The 18,277-nt window shown below is 40.8% G+C and overlaps 2 protein-coding genes across 2 annotated transcripts; both read right to left on the bottom strand.

Moving 5' to 3' along the window:
• Window positions 1–1,196: 1,196 nt before the first annotated feature.
• Window positions 1,197–10,268, bottom strand: LOC106650488 (ceramide glucosyltransferase). The gene has a single exon (XM_014368515.2). The coding sequence runs from the start codon at window positions 9,272–9,274 to the stop codon at window positions 8,057–8,059; it is 1,218 nt and encodes a 405-aa protein (XP_014224001.1). The 5' UTR covers window positions 9,275–10,268; the 3' UTR covers window positions 1,197–8,056.
• A 3,360-nt stretch (window positions 10,269–13,628) lies between these two features.
• Window positions 13,629–18,277, bottom strand: LOC106650487 (DNA excision repair protein haywire). The gene is made up of 14 exons (XM_014368514.2): window positions 18,050–18,277; window positions 17,726–17,937; window positions 17,549–17,659; window positions 17,322–17,471; window positions 17,072–17,251; window positions 16,706–16,998; window positions 16,527–16,633; window positions 15,988–16,284; window positions 15,641–15,909; window positions 15,395–15,559; window positions 14,915–15,101; window positions 14,681–14,829; window positions 14,473–14,598; window positions 13,629–13,967 (listed from the first exon to the last, which is right to left on the bottom strand). The coding sequence occupies exons 1-14, from the start codon at window positions 18,078–18,080 to the stop codon at window positions 13,836–13,838; spliced, it is 2,409 nt and encodes an 802-aa protein (XP_014224000.1). The 5' UTR covers window positions 18,081–18,277; the 3' UTR covers window positions 13,629–13,835.

Raw genomic sequence — 18,277 nt, 5'->3', positions numbered from 1 at the left:
CTGTACGTATTATGGATCTGTATACACATAATTTGAAATCAATGTCTTGGACTGATAAAAAGAATAATTGTTCAAAATTCGGTAGCAAAATGACATTGAATATTTCGACGTGAAGAACATTCTTAATTAAACAAGTCATTAACTATTTCGTTAATTCTAATGTTCATTCAACGTAGAAGTTCAATGGACATGTTAAGGTTTATAACGCCAGTGATAAGCAATCAAAGCTAAAAATTGTACACTGAATTACGTGTTATACAACACATTAATATAAAAAAATTCCAATTATGATTCTGCTGATTTCTCTCTTTCTTATTTCTCTTTATTTTCTTTTGTAATGCGTAACATAAAGTATGTGAGCAAGTCTGTAAAAAATCGTCGAAATTCAAAATTCAATCGTGATTAAAATTTTTGTCAAAATATGAAAAAATACTTGAAAAATTAAAGTTTTGTTTAGTATTTCGTCTCTAATTCGCACATACATTTCTGAGACCTACATAAACAATGATTAATGCCCCTTTACGTGTCAAGTGACAAAAGTTTCCATCATAAATTTAGTCTTTAATTTTAAGGATTTTTTATAGAATTGCCAATATACTACAATTATGCATTTGATCAGGCGGCGCATTATTACAAGATCCGATTTCACTCGAGCCGCGCTGTGCGACGCGCTTATTATGCAGTGTATAGGATAAGCATTATTTTATATATATACGCGTCATAGCTATAGTATATATAAGTGCGCAAAGACCGTGTATATACATATTTGACTATCTGTGTGTGTGTGTGTGTGTGTGTGTGTGTGTGTGTGTGTGTGTGTGTGTGTGTGTACGCATGTATGTCTGTGTCGCCGCTCACTGGAGCAATGACATTATTGTGCAAATATTAGCTAAAGGATTCCTGCGGTGTAGTGCATGTGCGTGCGCATATATCTACGATTTGCTGCAAAGAGACGAGCGCCATACAGCGAAACGACGCAGTGGTGCGCCGCAGGAGCGATTTGCATCATTGTCACCCTCGTCGTTCCCTTTTTTTTCACCCTATTTATAATGCCGCGAGGAATGGATAATTTCACGCTCTTCAACGTTCAGATCGCCGCTCACGTTTTCGCTTTCTCTATCTGCAGTTACGTGCTCAACATCGGAGGATCGGGATCAGTGATGAGTGAGAGAAAATAAATGAGAATTCACTGCTTGTTTTCGTCTTATGCCAGAAAATTCAATTTTAATCTTGTAACTTTTGGCTCATTCATATTTATGAATAAATTATATAGAAAAACATTTTTTCCTACAAATAATATATAAAAAAAATACGGCATTGTTTCTTCGCAGTCACACATTGCTCATATTGCACACTTGCGCGCACACACACACCTCTGTAATCATTTCGCTCTGATTTCGTATTTGTACACTTCACATATTGACTTGATTTTGTTCTCTCGATAAACACGAAGACATTATTGATATGCATAAACGCGGGTGTGTGTGTGTGCGCATCGCTCGTTGAAGAGAAAAGAAAAACAATGGAGTCGTTATTGATTTTGCTTAATTCGTACGTATATTTTTGCCTTCATTTCACTATATAAGTTATTAAATCATTACTAATATTACTGCCTTTACAAATATTATCGTTTATTAATTTTAATAATATTTACTTTTTTCGTAATTATGCGTAAAAAAATTATACATCTATCATAATGAGCTAAACGCCGCCAAACGGACTACACAAATATTATAATTAGTATTACACAGTACGATACAATGTCAAAAAAGCTCAGAGAAAAGGAGACGATATTGTTATAATAATATAATGAATGCGCATTACGTATTTATTATGCATTTTATCAATCATTTAAGCCTACAATTTTTTCCATAGTAAATCATTTTTCGAGTTTTCGTAGTAAAAAAATCACGGATGCTTGCGTGTGTACTCGTTTTGAGACACGTCACAGCGAAGCACTGCAGTAAACACATTTGCACAATACACACTTGTACGTTCACATTTTACTTTCTGCTCTTCATTTTTATTTTCATTTTTTTTTCTTTTTATAAAAAAATACATTTAGCCCATTCATGCTCCAACGTATGTTTACATTCATGCATCTACTATCACGCATACTACTGCTATATGCATACGTATTTCGTTACAATCGCGTACAGGTAACTCAACTATGTGTGTCTCTGTCTTGGATATTTGCGTGATTTTTTATATACACTCGTCAACTTTTATGAAAAAAATCGAGAAAATACGAGACGATGTCACCGCGTTCTCTTTTTTATCAACTTCTTGGAACTAATTGCTCGTTACTTTAGTGACTTTTTTATTTGTGTCTACCTAGCCAAGAAAATCGAAACTCGAGTATATGTATAGGCGCAAACTTTCAACACACGAGAACGCAGGTAAAATATAAGAACAAGTTGTCGGTATATCTTAGATTTGAGAACAAAAGCAAAATAATGAAAAAAAGAAGGAACAATTTGCACATGCAATTGTAAATGAACAATTGAACGTATTGTTTTTTGCGTGTCGTTTTGCTCGTTTTTGGATTTCCTTTGTAAGATACTTCACGCGGATACGTAATAAATATGCAATAATTATGTACAAAGTTCGCTAAATGCCTAGATTTTTTTACATCATTTCCACGAATACTCAATGGGCTTTAATCATTTGTGACTATGCTATTGTAATATAATTTTCAATTGAAGATATCGTTTTCAAAAAGATGATAATTTTTTATCATAAGATCATGGTTATACATTAGAGAGACTTGGTGAAAAAATTCGTCCTGAACACTTGATTTATCATTCTTCTGGTAGTCGCACGGCACACCTTTTTTGGAGTATACATAATTTTTGTATAATTACATGATTTTGTACTAAAATATTTTTTTTCTTACTTTTCATTCGACAGAAATTGTGCACCATTATATTCTAAATAATGCACAACCAGAGTTTTTAATAAATAATGAAATATCCTTATCTTATCGTCTGTTAATACACAAGCGATTAAATACTTATTTTTTTAAATTCTTTTTTGGTCTATCACGTCGGTTTGGTGTGATTCTTTTTTTTTTTTTTTAATTGCACTACTATTCTGATTAAAAATGTTCAGCTTAGATGACTAATGATTGGATTTAAACGATTAATGGATTTTTGATGCTTCATTCGTACAGAAGGTACCGTCAACTGCACTTGTTAAATATTTTCCTAATGATCTTGTTTTTCTTGTACTAGTAACGTTACGGTACCTCCTTAAACATAAAAATTTTGTTTCGTCACATGATTATGCGTTCATCTGTAATGACAACACTTATCGATAAAAATTCTTTTTAAAAGAAAAAAATGTGGTCATCAAACGTAGAAGCAAGTTTATAAATCTCTCTTATTTAAGTTTCTGTAATTTACAGCAGATGATTTTTATAGTAGTATAAAATTCGTAAGTTTCTTACTTTTAAAGGCTTAAGCGATAGAAATTGGTACTATTATTATATGTACAAGTTTCGTTCTTTCATGAAAAAGGCAATGTTGCGTTCTTAATAGCAAAAAGTCGTTTATTTATCGCATTTCGGAATATTTAAATTCATTTTCAAATAAAAAAAGGAAATTATCCTTCAATTACGACGAGTAATTCGAACTATGCGCACGTGATCATTCATACGTACACAGAGGCATCCCACATGCACACTTTCTGGATCGAGCAACAACACTTGCGTCAATGATTAAATAAAGAATCGCCAAAAATAAATGTAGAGCCTCTACCGCAAAACGATCGTCGAATTAATGGATAAAACTAAAAAAAATATTCCGCGCACAGATAAGGCCAGATAGTAACAAATACGTATCGCATTATCGATTGTTAACATCGCTCGCGCGCGTGCCTGTCCTCGCGCTTGTGCAGCAAAAATTACGCACGATGCGTCGTCGTGCGTCCTCGCTCGTTCGCGTACTTTTTTGGCCGTATGTGGGCTTGCACTTTTCATTACATCGAATATGTCTGTGCGTGTGTGTGCATAAATGTTGAATTTTATTTGACGCAAAATCATCGTACTTCATTTTATTCCTGTACACAGCCTGTCAAGTTCGACGATCGCGCTGAAAATAATTGAGGCAAATTTAATGGTCGAAAAATTGCCTACCGCAGAAACTAAGTTTGTTCTCTCTCTTTTGTTTTTTGTTGTGTTTTGTGTTATATACAGTAGTTCTCTCTCACATACATAACAAAAACATAATCAAATGGCTCTTTGTTCTCCAGGCCTCGCGTTATTATATTATCTGGTGTCCGTAATGTTCTTCTTTTAACATAATAAATATGTACTAATCGCACTCATCCGGCCGCGTGATCGAAAAGCACACGAGATATTACATACACCTATATATCCAGTGTATATACCTGCAACTACCATACCGCAACATGTAAACGTTATTTTATATACGTCTTAGCGCGAGTTGGCCAAGATCTTACGTAAGCACGTGTGCGTTCGGTTCAGTTATTTTTTTTTTTTGCGCCGCTCGTGCGAGATTTCAGGTATTAATTTTCACATGTTCGCGCCGCGTGTGTGTATTTACGTATGTGCACACTGCACATAGACGATGCTGAAAAATCGTCGTGTTATATACGCGTTATCGCGGTAAATATAACGCTCTCGGCGAGTCTCGCTCGTATAGCGAAGAACCCGATAAAAAGGATGTCGAATCGAGTCGTTATAAGGCTAAGTCGTACCGAGGGCTATATATACTGTATAAATGCTGTATCTACGAACAAAAATATATATAATATATATCCGAAGGTTTTTAAGCGCGATAAAACGTATATACGACATGCGTCGATTGATCCATTATCGCTCGTTAAGAAGTATGCAAAAAAAAAATTAGAGGAAACGAGGAAAAAAGGAGAATTTACGTAGTCAAATGACGACAAAGTGTCGCGCGCGAACAAAACGACGCGACGACGACGACCGATCGCCCGCCGACGGAGAACTCCGTACTTATAGATTAAATATAATATTTATATACCGCACTGGCGCAGTGGAAAAAAAGTTGAACTCGAAGCAATAGCTGCTGTTTGTGCATGAGCGAGCTCGCAAGCTAAACCGCTGCTCGACGAATCGACGAAATCGCCTATACTTTTTTAACGATTCACTTTTAACCTTAATGTCGGACAAGGCTGTATGTCATAAAAGCGTGACAATATTTTTTGCTTCTCTTCTTTTTTTGTCTTTACACTGATATATTTAATGAAAAAAAGTGTATCGCGCAAGTCTCGCGCCCCCGTCACGGTTCGACCTGTGAGAGTGCAGTGCTGCAGCTTACAACGGTACTCGCACACACAGACACACATTCAAACATAGAGATTGTGTGCAAATAATCGTCGTCATAGTCGTTGTGTCGTTGCAGATTTCGTTTCGAGGGCTTCGACCCGCGCCTCGGTTTATTTTTCATCCTACTGCGTATATATATCCTATTCCCAGTCCACTCTCGACTATTGTATAACCGCGTACATCCGCTCGTGTGTATACGCACTACGCAGGCATACGTATAGTTGATTTGAAATAAAGATACAAATTATGAAACTTCATCTACGCACGAAATAACGATGTTACATCACAGATAGGAGAGAGAGAGAGAGAGAGAGAGAGAGAGAGCACACGACGCTGTATAGGCCATTCAAGGAATGTCGCGCGAGTTTATCTAATTAATATATGTTGGAATTGTACCCGGTTAAATGACCAAGGCCATTCCGAAATTAAAAAAAATATATTCGGGTTGCGCTTTGTAATCGATGGAGCGTAAAAAAAATTATAATGATAATGATAATAATAATAGTAATAATCCAACGTGTTTTCTCTTGGCGAGCGTGTATATAAGACGCGATCATGAATCATGCAGGCTATATTGCATTTTCACCACATTTATCGATCACTCGTTATGTAAGGTGAGCACGCATTCGTGTGTGGATATGTGTGAGAACTAAATACGTACGCATCAATGTTTCATCCCTTTTTTATTTTTTATTATTTACATTTTTGTTTGTTTGTTACATGCACGAACAAAACTCAAAAGTTTAGAAAAATAATCTTTTCAAGACGCTGCTTATTTATACGCGAGTTAGCGGGCGCGTGAATGTGTCTGTGCGCGAGAATACGCGTGTGAAAATTATACAGGTATTTAATTTATTTATAAATATGTACGAGCGCATCTCTGTTTGCGCGTGAAAGTAAAAGGGCGAAGAGCTGCTTACGTACGCACTTAAGCACACACACACACTCAGCCAGTGTCATGAGTCAATAATAATAGTATATATAATACGCTCTACTAATCTTCATCAAATATCGTAATAAATATAATAAATATAGTAGCTTTCGAAACGAAATACCGTGATCCAATTTATAAACCGCAATAGAAATCGATCGTCATCTCGATAGAAATCGAAAGAAAAGAGAGAGAGAGAGATAGATATGGAAAAAAAGAAGGATAAAAGATCTCGACGCGCGTGTATTAAATTTATCGTAATATTCCAGTACGTAGCTCCAGTACGAAAGTCGAACGTAAAAAACATTTATTATTGCACAAGTAGACAAGCACACCCTGAATTCCCTTTTTTTTTTCGTCGCTACTTGGCTGTAGTGTGTAATATGCTGCAAGCGCATTGTATATGTCACGTCGAACGCGAAAAGGACGCGCGAGTCGCGCGGAAAAATATCGATCGCGGGGGCTGCTCGACGACGACGCTGCTCTCGCGGTGTATAATACGCGACGAAATAATAATTGCTCGCGAGACTCTCGACGCGCGTATAATATGCTCCAGCTCGAGAGAGCAGTGCTGCATTAGCAGCATCGATGGCAGTAACGTAATATATAAACTTAAATAAATGAAATGAGAGCTTGTTGTGAGTGTATAACAGAGTGACTCGAGAGCTGCAACTAGACTTTTCGCGTGTGCGATACTCTTAGCTTTGAATTATCCGTTAATCCGTGCGCGAGTGTTTGGCAACTACCCTTTTTTCGAGCTTTTCTCTCTTTTTTGTTGTTACTTCCTCTATCTCTCCCTCTTTCTATATCTTTGGCTTTCATGCACGATCCAATTGGCGCGTAAACGTCGTTGCAATAATCGCTAAGTCGGTGTTATTCGCGTCATTTATAGAGCATGTATATCGTTGGCAGATATACATACTGTAACATGTTCTTGTTTACATACACACAGTCGCTTCACATGCACACATACACACACACCCACGTGTTCAAAGGACGCAGACCCTCTATATATGTATAATATGTACACATGCTCGCACGCGGCACACAATATCGTGCTGCGATCGTGTCGTCGAAATCGACGAGCGAAAAAAATAATAATAATAACAACAAAACTCGCCGCGCACCGTATAGTTATGGAGCACATACACACGCGCTCTATTATAATCTATGATAGGTATCGAACGAACTTCTGAATTGTACATAAATATTTTATGTATTTGCTAATTCAACTATTTATGATTAAATCGACGTAATCGTTTGTTCTTTTCTTCTTCTTCTTCTTTCTTTGTTCTCTCTTCATTTTTTTCACAAGTATTCATGTTTCTCTCGTCGTTGTAGTTTTTTTTGTTCTTTCACAAAGTTAACTCTCGCGGGGCATTGAACATTGAACATCACCAGCACCAACAACAGTGTAGTAACAACAACAACAACAACAACAACAATAACGACAACAACAGCACACTGCTGCACCTGCACTTCAGCAGCACTGCTACTAATGCTACGAGAGCACAAATGAGCAACAACACAGATAATATTTATAAAGAGAGAAAAACTAATTGGTCACTGCGCGCGCAAGACTTACAGAAGTAGATAATTAGAGATATACAATACGAAGAATATACGTGTACATATATCTTACAGAATATAATTAGTATTATAAGCGGCTGCTTTTTGTCCGTTAGTTGCGTTGCGCGCAATATCACACGAAGAGCTGCGTTGATGCTTTGTCGTCGTAATTGTCGTCGTCTTCATCGTCGTCGTTGATCGTTGTCGTTGTCGTTGTCATTGATGCTGCAAAGCTGTTCTCAATACTTGACTTTGGCCTTGACTTCCTCGGCCAAGCCGCCCCACTTGAGCCTGTAGACCCTCGATCGCCACTGTATGAGCGGATCCAGTACCGCCTGGACGAAGAGATAGGGCCGCGTGGCCTCGCACAGTATCCAGCCGATGAGGAACTCCAGGGCGTTGAAAGGCAGCGGCCCGTTCTGCACCAGACACAGCAACGTCCAATCGAACACGAACCACAGAAACACGTGCACCACGTAGAACAGCAACGAGTCCCAGTCGAAGAGCAGGGCCGCGGCCCAGGAGGCGCAGGCGCCCAGCACCAGGCACTCGCTGAGCGGCTCGAACACGATGATGCTGGGCAGCATGGCGACCCTCAGCTTGGCCCAGCGCCGCAGCCTGGCCTGGAAGCTCTGCATCTCGCAGTGTCCGCTGTTCTGCATGGCGGGCTGCGAGCTCACCGTGATCTTCCAGCCTCGATCCGTGAGGGATTTGGCGTAGAAGAAGTCCTCGGCCAGATAGACGCCGAAGGTCTTGAGGCCGCCCACCTCGTCGAGCAGGGCCTTCTTGATCAAGGCCGACATGCCCGTGTGACAATTGATGCGCAGCAGATCCGCGGCGAGATACATGCGCGACTGCACCGTGCCGAAGAAGATCTTCTCGTAGCAGGCGGCGAAGCCCGATCGGTCGCAGGTGAACGGCATCTGGTGCACCAGGCCGACGCGCTCGCCCATATAATTGACCATGTCGAGCAGAGTGTCCTCGTTCATTCTGATGCCCGAGTCGCTGATGAGGATGAGCTCGTGTTTCGCCGCCTCGTAGGCCGGCTGCATGTTGTTGATCTTGGGATTGACTCCGACCCCCTTGCCACCGACGAAGAGTTGCGCGTCCACGCCCGGATACTTGTCCATGAGCTTGGTGACGAGCTGGAGCACCGGATCCTTGGGGTCCTCGACGCAGAACAGCAGCTCGTACAGCGGATAGTCCAGATGGAAGAAGGTCTCGAGATTGGAAAAGAGATTGGAGTCGACGCCGACCAAAGGCTTGATGATCGATACACCGGGCAGGGGCGTCTCGCGGATCGGCAGCTTGAGGAACTTTTGCCGATGGAGCTTCCAGCGACCGGCCACAAGGGCGATCACGTGGACGAGCCACATGCCGGCCCAGAACACCATGAAGAACGCGGCGAAGCCGTAGAGCGTGTAGAGCGCCGCCTCCGAGCCCCTCACGCTCAGCATATTGTTCGGCTATTGGATTTTTGCTATATGTATACTATTTACACATACACACTCGTTGCGCGGAAGTGACCGCACACTCACACAGACACTCCGACCGTTGGTGTATATATCTTTTACTATTATTATACACCTGCACGACACTTTGCACTTGACACTTTGCACTCTCTGTGCTGCTCGCTGGGCACGACGATGACTATAGACAATTTTTGTTTCACATGTTACTCGCACAGAGACACACGCGCGCTATTCTCGTATTCTCTTGGTTCTATTTTTTTTTCTACATAGGAGCACACACACGCACACACACAGAGCTGTAGTCGTTACGGGCTCGCGTAAAATTTTCCAATGTACAATTTAATTGCGTTAATTGTATCGAAACGTAGATATACGTATTACGTTATATACCAGATGTATATATTTTATTTAGGTGTTGCGTAGCGTAGAGAGTAGCGTTGTATGTATCGGAGTCATCGAGGCGCTCGGAGAGTCCTTTTATCAGCACGATGAGCTTGAGCAATGATGAGCGGCCGAAGCGCGTCTGCAGTCGCGATCAGGAGCCTCGGGAAAGTGTCGCGCGCTATTGTTACTACTGATAAGGTAATTGCCCGCCTCGCGGTACGATGACGGCGATGAGATCAGCGGCCTGAGTTGTGGTGGTAGTATCGGTAGGGCAGAGGTAGTATCCGGCAACCGGGGATAACGATGACAGTTGTTATTGTTTTTGTAACGATTCTCATCGATACGATTGCGACGATAACGATGGCGATTCGTATTGCGGGCCCAACGTCGCCGGCAATGGCGTATCAGTATAATTAGCAGCAACGACGACGACGACGACGACGACGACCTCGAAGACGATGACGACGTCGACGACGACGATGGATGCGACAAGGGCAGCAGCTGCTCTCCTCGGTACCTTGGCCTGATCATCGAGCCGCCGTCGCAGCAGCAGGTGTCAAGGGACGATACCGATTCCAACTGCTACTACGACAATTACTACTACTGCTGCTGCTGCTGCTGAATGACAACGACCTCGCCGTCGTCGTCTCTGTTGTTGTCTGTTTTTTTCTACCACAGCACGCTCGTCTCGCGTCGCCGCTCAGACGGATACTGTGCTGACACTGTGTTTTTTCGGAGTCGTCGTCGTCGTCGTCGTCGTCGTCGTCGTCGTCGCTGCTGCTGCTGCGAGCCAAGACGAGGACACCTCGAGCCGTTGTCGCTGTCTGTCGTGCGACGGACGACTCGCTACAGCTACAACTGCTGTAGCTTATGCTTCTGTGACTGGGACTGCGGCTGTTGCTGCTTGTTGTGTCCTCGGCACTCGTGGGTTCGGCGATAACAGTATCAGCGGCGGCACGACCACCACTGCTGCTTAATATACTTATTAGACCGCTACTGTCGTCTGCGCGACTAGTAATGAAATGACTACAACTATCGCACTGGCACTGGGTTTTACGCTCGCACAGGCTCATCATGCTTCGACGCTGCGGCTCGCTAAACTTTTTCTTCGACTGCTGCTGTTCTTGCTGCTGCTGGCGCTACCGTAGCTGCTGCTAGAAGCCGACAACACCGATGATGAGCTCGTGAGCGCGACGAGCTTCATCGTCGCCGAGCTCTTGCCTGTTAATCTTGCAGTTTTGTTTTTGATTTAGCTTGCGCGCGCTCAAGCTGTACAAATAAAAAGTGCAGGCGTGTACACGATGATTGACTCACTCGGTGTAACGCGCAACACTTGTCGGGGGCACTTGTCGGTGAACTTGAAAATTCATAAAAAATGCACTTTTGATATTATTATTTAAATTCACTTTGGCCTTCTCTTTTTCAATTACTGCGGGCCACGGTATGGTGTGTCGAGCGGCGGATGATAAGGCGCTCGCGCGCTCACGAACTCGCGCAAACTTTTTATACGTATATGCAGGCACGCACACTTGCTCGAGCTTCGCAAGCACTGCACACACGGAGAGCTGGAGCCGCGAGACGAATTTCCGTCTGACGCAGTCTCGATTTTTTTACTGCTGTTGCTGCTGTTGCTGCTCCGTCTGCCTGTCTCTCGTGTCTTCTTCGCTGCTGCTGCAGTACTATACGTATAGCTCGCAAAGTAAGAGCGAGAGTTGCGCTCGAGAGCTCGATGCACTGTGTTATACTGTTGCTGCTGCACAGGCTAATGTGCAACGGCGGCGACGGCGATACACCACTTATATGTATGTAACGCGCGCACACATAATCTGCACACTCGGTCTCGCTGTTGCGGCGTGGTAGTCGGTGCTTGTGCTCACGTTCCTCACGTCCCTTTTGGCGTTTGCCTCGTTATGGTAGTAGCCGATTATAATATAGTCGTCGTCGTCGTCGTCCTCTACGTTCTCTTGCGTTTTAGAATTTATAATCGAAAAAACGCTCTCATGCACAGCACAAGTGGTGGTATATAGTAGCGTGGGAAGCGTGTGCTTGCTCGGTGGCTGTTGCCGCTACTGTTGCAACGCACAGCGCGGCGATTGGCGGCTGTGTAGCGGCGCGACTGCCACGGCAGGGGACTCCGAAAAAAGTAAAGGGAAAAAAGAACCCCGCAGACGTGAGAGAGTTGAGACAGAGCCCGTCGTCGTCGTAGTCTCGCGCACTCGAAACTATATAATGTATTATGTACACGTATACGAACTGCACTTGGGTGATGTGATCGAGCTGTACGGTGCGTTGCTCCGTTTTTTGTTTTATAATTTTTTTACGTATTCATTTAAATTAAAGGTAATGCAGTAAGGGGTTTGCGTCTCGATCGTCGGCACTCGGCGCACATCTATACGTTGCTATTAGCGCACGTAGTATCAGTACACGTATACGTTTTTTTTTTCATATGCTGCCCTTACTGCGAGTGGCAGGCTTCGCACTGTACTGTTTTGTACCGTGCAGTGTGTAGTGCACGACGACGACGCACCACCACCCTATATTAACTTATGCAAATGCGTGTACTATACGTGCGTACGTACTACATACGCGTATGTATTATTTTTAATGTACAACTATAGGTACTCGTCTAACGTTATAATACGGTATAGGGTACGTTGCTCTGCGGCAACTGCACTGCAACTAACGCGCGCGCGGACTATTGTGCCACCGGCAGCAGCAGCAGCAGCAGGAGGCTCTCCGACTGTCTCTCTCTATCGCGTTTACTATATAGTACCTGACACACACGGACGTACACCCCTTCCTCCCGTCGACGCCGCCACCACCACCAACTACCACCACTACTACCAGTACCAGTATGTATACGCGAGACGCCGCAGTCGCGGATACCTCTATATATGTATACAAAATGCACACACGCGAACTTGACAACCGGTCGATTTCTCTTGACGCTTTATGTGTGTATATTTATATACGTAGCTATTTTATGCACACAGACTCGCGCATACACACTTTGCGAGAGTGTGTGTACGTTAACGTATGTATATAAACGGACAGACTGTAGAGCTCCGCGTTTCCCACCAAGAGTTAGATGCTTTTCCACCGCTCATGCCAAGATAAGCCGCATTCGCGCTTATATATGCAGCACATACACAGGCAGACATATACAGACACAGACATGGGCATAGACAGACAGACAGACACTGCTGCGGGCTCTATACAGATATGATACATACAGGTATGTGCTATACATAACGGCCCGCGCTGCTGCTCCTGCTGTCTGTGTGTACATATCATCGAGGTAGCATAGTCTGTTCGAGCGCAGATACGCATAAGCTTTCTTACCCCGTTTCATGACGAGTCAATATAATAATGTAACGCGCCGCGAATGCCTCGCACAGCAGGTGCACATCAGGTGGAAAAAGCTCCGGCTCTTACGTGCGTGCGTGACTGCGTACCTTTGAATACATAGACGCGCGCTCGTGTTTACATTGGAACACGATCGACGGGGAGACGTTTGACAGCTGTCAGTGCGCGGCCACCTGTACATGCCTGTGCTTATGGACGCGAGAGACTTATAAATGTCCCTTTAAATGTCGTTTGATATACAGGACTGTAATTTGGGAAATGTTGAAAGAGATACTTTCATCGATAGAAAAGTTATGAGGTTTATGACATTTTATTTGGACCAAACTGATGTCGAATATTTAGGGGTCAATGACCTTGCGCAACATGGCATGTCCCGAATCCTTTAAAGGTTAAAGGGCATCGACCCGTGTATAAGCGATGATATTCGCGATTTAAACTTCTGAGAATTCCGGAATATATGTAGGAAAGCGATGCAATGTAACTTACCAAGCATGGTGAAACTGTAGGCGCGCCGCTCAAATGTCAAAGCGATCTGATGCACTAGTAGGTGAGGTAAAGAAGTAATAACTTGTACTGCGCTGAATTTTAATTTTGTTTAGCGAGTCGTTGAATTTTATTTACATCTTGTAACATACACATCTCGTTATTTTTGGACTCTTTTCATTTTCATTTTCTTAATTGTTTCATGAAAAAAAAGTCGTTAAGGCGTCACCTTAAAATGCGACATAAGGGCTATCTATAATAATAATGAACGAATAAACAAAAAAAAACGATGATTCACATACAAATGACAAGTCTAGGCTCGGAATTTTTTGAAAAGAGGATGCTTGCAGCCCATGCTGGATGAAGCTCCTGGTCTTTTGTACTCGTAGTAGACGGCGTCGTCGGCTCCCGATAGCGATGCCATGTTTCCAGCCTTTCGTACCATCTGCAAAAACAAACAGAAAATGTTTGTAAAAAAAATAGCATGCTTATCAGGTGCGAGAACGAGAAAGGGCAGATATAAAACACTTGGGTCGAAACTCAAGCTGAGTAAGCGATTTCGAATATCGGTGCGGCGTACGAGCTAAGTATTTAATACGGAACTGCGCGACATTTCGTTCCGCAAATCCGAAGCCTTATGAACAGCGTGGCGCAAGTATATTTGTATGGGTGTGCGTGTAAATGTGCGCGTGCGATAAATAAACGCCGCGGTAATACGAGAACCGGCGTCGGCTTGTAATGTCTTACAAAGGCGCACTCGGCTGCACTTATTAATGAAGCGTGTTTAATCAGCACGTCGAATGATTTATAAACAAAAGTCCGGTGTTTTGTCAAACATTCATGTATACGAGCGGCGAAAGTGATTGAGCGATCTATAGCTTGGACGAAAGAGTCAAGATTGACTTTTAAGATCGTATTAAATTGATTGACGTAATGTTTTCGCTACTCACCCCTCCTCGTCCTGCAGGTCCTTCGCCAACAACTCTTTCTTCGTCGGCATCTGCGTCACTGGCCGAGAGAACCTTTTGCAGAAGCGTTCCTTGCTCCTCGCGCGACTTGTACATCATATCTGGCTCCTGTTGACGAGAAGAAACGATTTTTATGGGTTATTATTTTTGGTTGAACTATTTGCAACGAAAAGAGCGTGAATGAACTTACCTCGGCCATGCCGGCTAATTTTGTGATGACTTTGTACGCGTAACCTTGATCGACAAGGAAACGCTGCCTTTTTCTCGAATAAACCATTTCTGTTGTATCCTGCGACACGAGTGTATAAAAGAATGCATTATACTCTTCGGCGATGGCTCCTGCAAAATTTATTTGCCAATTTATAGAGGATATAAATATATCGATTGGAGCTGAGTCACGACCCACCGAGGCCGATGAACTCACCTTTTTTAGCTCGAAGGATACGACCCAATCGCTGTGCCTCTTGACGTCGAGAACCGCCATGAGATGAAATCTGAATCAATACATTGGCTTCGGGCAAATCGAACGATGTATCAGCGACTTTACTCACGAATATGGTATTGACCTTCATATTGAATTTAAAATTCTGCAAAATTTGGATTCTCTCGCTCTGAAAAAAAACACGAAAGTTTGAGTAAAGTTCATAAATAAATTGTTTTTGATAAATATATCGATGGAGGCTACAAAAACTACGCCCTTATCAAATGCAACGAAAAATAAACATTCACGAAATGCAACGAAAAAAATTACTCAATGAAATGAATAAAAATAAAATCTTGAAAAACCCATTGAAAAATTCCCCAACGAAATTCCATATCTAGAATCATTTGATCGCGTGTTTTTTTTCATTGCCCAGCATATATAGTTTTTGAAGACCCCGTCAACAAGTTGAGTATAACTTACTTGACTAGTAGGTCCATAAATGTAAGGTTTGTTCATTGCAATGGCATAGTGTTTTAATGCAAAAACATTATCCGAGAAAACTATAGTTTTATCTCCACGTCTTTCGTGATAGCGTATAAGATATTGGCATGCTCGGAATTTATTAGGATTCATCACGTACAATAGCTGCAAAAAACAGATTATTTTAAACACTTATATTGAGAAAGCTCTTGATTAGTGCAGGGAATAATTAACCATAGAACTTACAAGTCTCTTTGACATTTTACTAGTTAAGTATTCTCTATAAAATTCTGGAGTCATTGGACACCAAACTTCGGCACATTGCACTCTAGCAATGTGGCCTTGTTTTTGTAGTTCCAACCAATTAGCTTCGTAAAGTTTTGGTCCAATCAAGAAGTTCAAGTCAGCAATCTTATCGTCCTCTCTCAATAAAGTAGCTGTCAAACCCAACTTACAGTGTGATTGAACAAGCGTTAATACTCTTCTGAACATTTTAGCAGGGATAGTATGTACCTCTAAAAAGTTTAAACAAATATTAATTTATAATTCCACGAAAAAAAATTCAAAAGCCAAAAATTTTATGAATTACCCACCATCTAAAACCATAATACCCCATTCTTGTTCTTGCAACGATTTCATTGTTTGCTCAGCTTCCCAGGATCTTTTTTGTTGATGCGTTATCATGGAATATGTGGTTATCATTATTCCACAACCCATTGGTTTATCTTTGGCATCACTTGTAAATCTACAAATCATAGAGTCATCAGCAGTGGACCACATTTTGAACTGTTGCTTCCACTGCTCTACAGATACACCAGAATTACATAATACTAAGGCACGCTTTCTTACTGTACAACATGCTGTTACACCAACTAAACTTTTACCGGCACCTAAAATGGAAAAACATTTGTATATATTTTTAAATTCCTGAAATTTATTGGATATTTAATTCCGGGACAAGTGAAGCACAAAGAAAAATATATCAGTTGATAACACATGATACGAGACATGCTTTTACACCTCATGTGATGTGTTATAACTTTTTTTTAGGTCCCCATGGAAATTTTTGTTTTAGAGAGTCAAGATTGTTACTTTCAGTTGGGGTCCTTAGAAAAAATTATATTTTACTTACCACAAGGTAAGACAATAACGCCAGAGCGAGCTCTACCATTTCCAAACATCTTTCTTAAACTTTTTTCTTGATAAGGTCTTAATACTGTTGATGGTTTTAAATCAATACTAAAAGGAGTAGGAACAATCAATATATTTAGGGTGAAAAATATCAATCTCATTTCTGGATTTTATACTTACTTTATGTCTGGATTTACTGTATCATTACGGAAATCATACTCAGCCAGAAGTGGGTGTTCTAATTCAATACACCTTTTCTGAATTACTTCAATTTTATCTTGATAAACTTCAAAACTTACAGTTTTCATTTCTACTTCTTCTTCATCTTCATCTTCTTTATCCATTTTTTTATAAAATGTAGTGATATCTTCAGGAACTGGAACATCTGTTTCAGCATTTGTTTGATTGTTAGCTGCATCATCAGTTGATGCTACTGTTGGTTGTGGAGCATTTATAGCAATTTTTGCTCCAAACTATAGTAATTTGATATTTTAATTGAGTTAAAATATATTAAATTGAGATATATTGCAAAATTTTGTTACTCACTTGAGGAACATTAGTTTTCATTAGAGTATCTGTAATGAAACCATCTTTGTCGTTTGATTCATCTGAAACTTTCTTTCTTAATCTACATTCTTGAATAACAGGGTCTTTCAACAATTTTTGCAAAACTTCAGGGAACGGAGATTCAATAAAATACTTATTATGTTTCAAGACAAGTTTTACCTATAAAACAGATAACATTAATAATGATACTCATTTGTATACATTATTTGAATTTAAAACAAAAACTTACTTTTCCATATGATAAAGTACATAACTTGATAAATTCAACAATACCATCAGGTATCGTCGTTTTACTCAGTCTTTTTAGATATTCAATTATATCATTAGTTTGAAGTCCCACACTTACAGCAGCATACAAAGAATAAGCTGTCAGTTTGTACTATTGCAAAAATTTTATTACAAATATTATTGAAGGATTTTTTTACTCAAAAATTTATTTATGCTTAGATTATTAACCTCGTGTATGTGTTCTGGCCTACAAACTGGTTCAGCAATAGCGATAAGGAAGTCATGAGCATGTTTATAAACTGGTGAAAAAGACTCTAAGAAAATATGACCATTTGGAGCCTAAAAGTTATAATAAATCCTTGTCACAATAGCAGGGTAATATTAAAATTAAAATAGACCACTTACAACCCAGAGAGGCCTAGAACTATTATCAGGCTTTAATATCATTTGTTTACGATAATCTTTGGCTCCATACTGGTCTTCGACTGTGCCATCGTCTTGCTTTTCTACATCTGTTTTGGCTGCATCCGGAATACCTTCATTTTCATTTAAATCATCTTCATCCAAATCGAGGTCATAATTCAGATCATCTTTTCTCTTTTTTGATTTATTACGATCTGAAATGAGTTTTATGAATAAAGAAAAGGGAAAATTCACGATGCCATCATGAGGTTTGTCATTTTTATTTGAAAAACATAATATCAACAAGTTGTGAAAGAGGCTATTTACCAGATTCTTTTTTTGTACGTTTTGGTGCCATGATTTAGAATACAAGTTTTTCACCTACTGCGCTAGTAAAAGAATAATTCAAAGTTGACCTTCTTTAATTGGGCAATAGCATTGGCATAAATATTTATAATAACAGTGTCAAAGGAAACAATTTATCTCTGAAACCTAATCGAACGCAGCAGTACGTGTTTCTCTTGTTACAACTCGCTACTACTGCAGCATGTAGCA

Source organism: Trichogramma pretiosum, unplaced genomic scaffold (assembly GCF_000599845.2).
Source record: "Trichogramma pretiosum strain Unisexual culture from Peru unplaced genomic scaffold, Tpre_2.0 scaffold4, whole genome shotgun sequence".
Classification (NCBI taxonomy): Eukaryota; Metazoa; Arthropoda; class Insecta; order Hymenoptera; family Trichogrammatidae; genus Trichogramma; species Trichogramma pretiosum.
The sequence above is the reverse complement of the archived record's forward strand: the minus strand, read 5'-3'. Positions and strand labels throughout refer to the sequence as shown.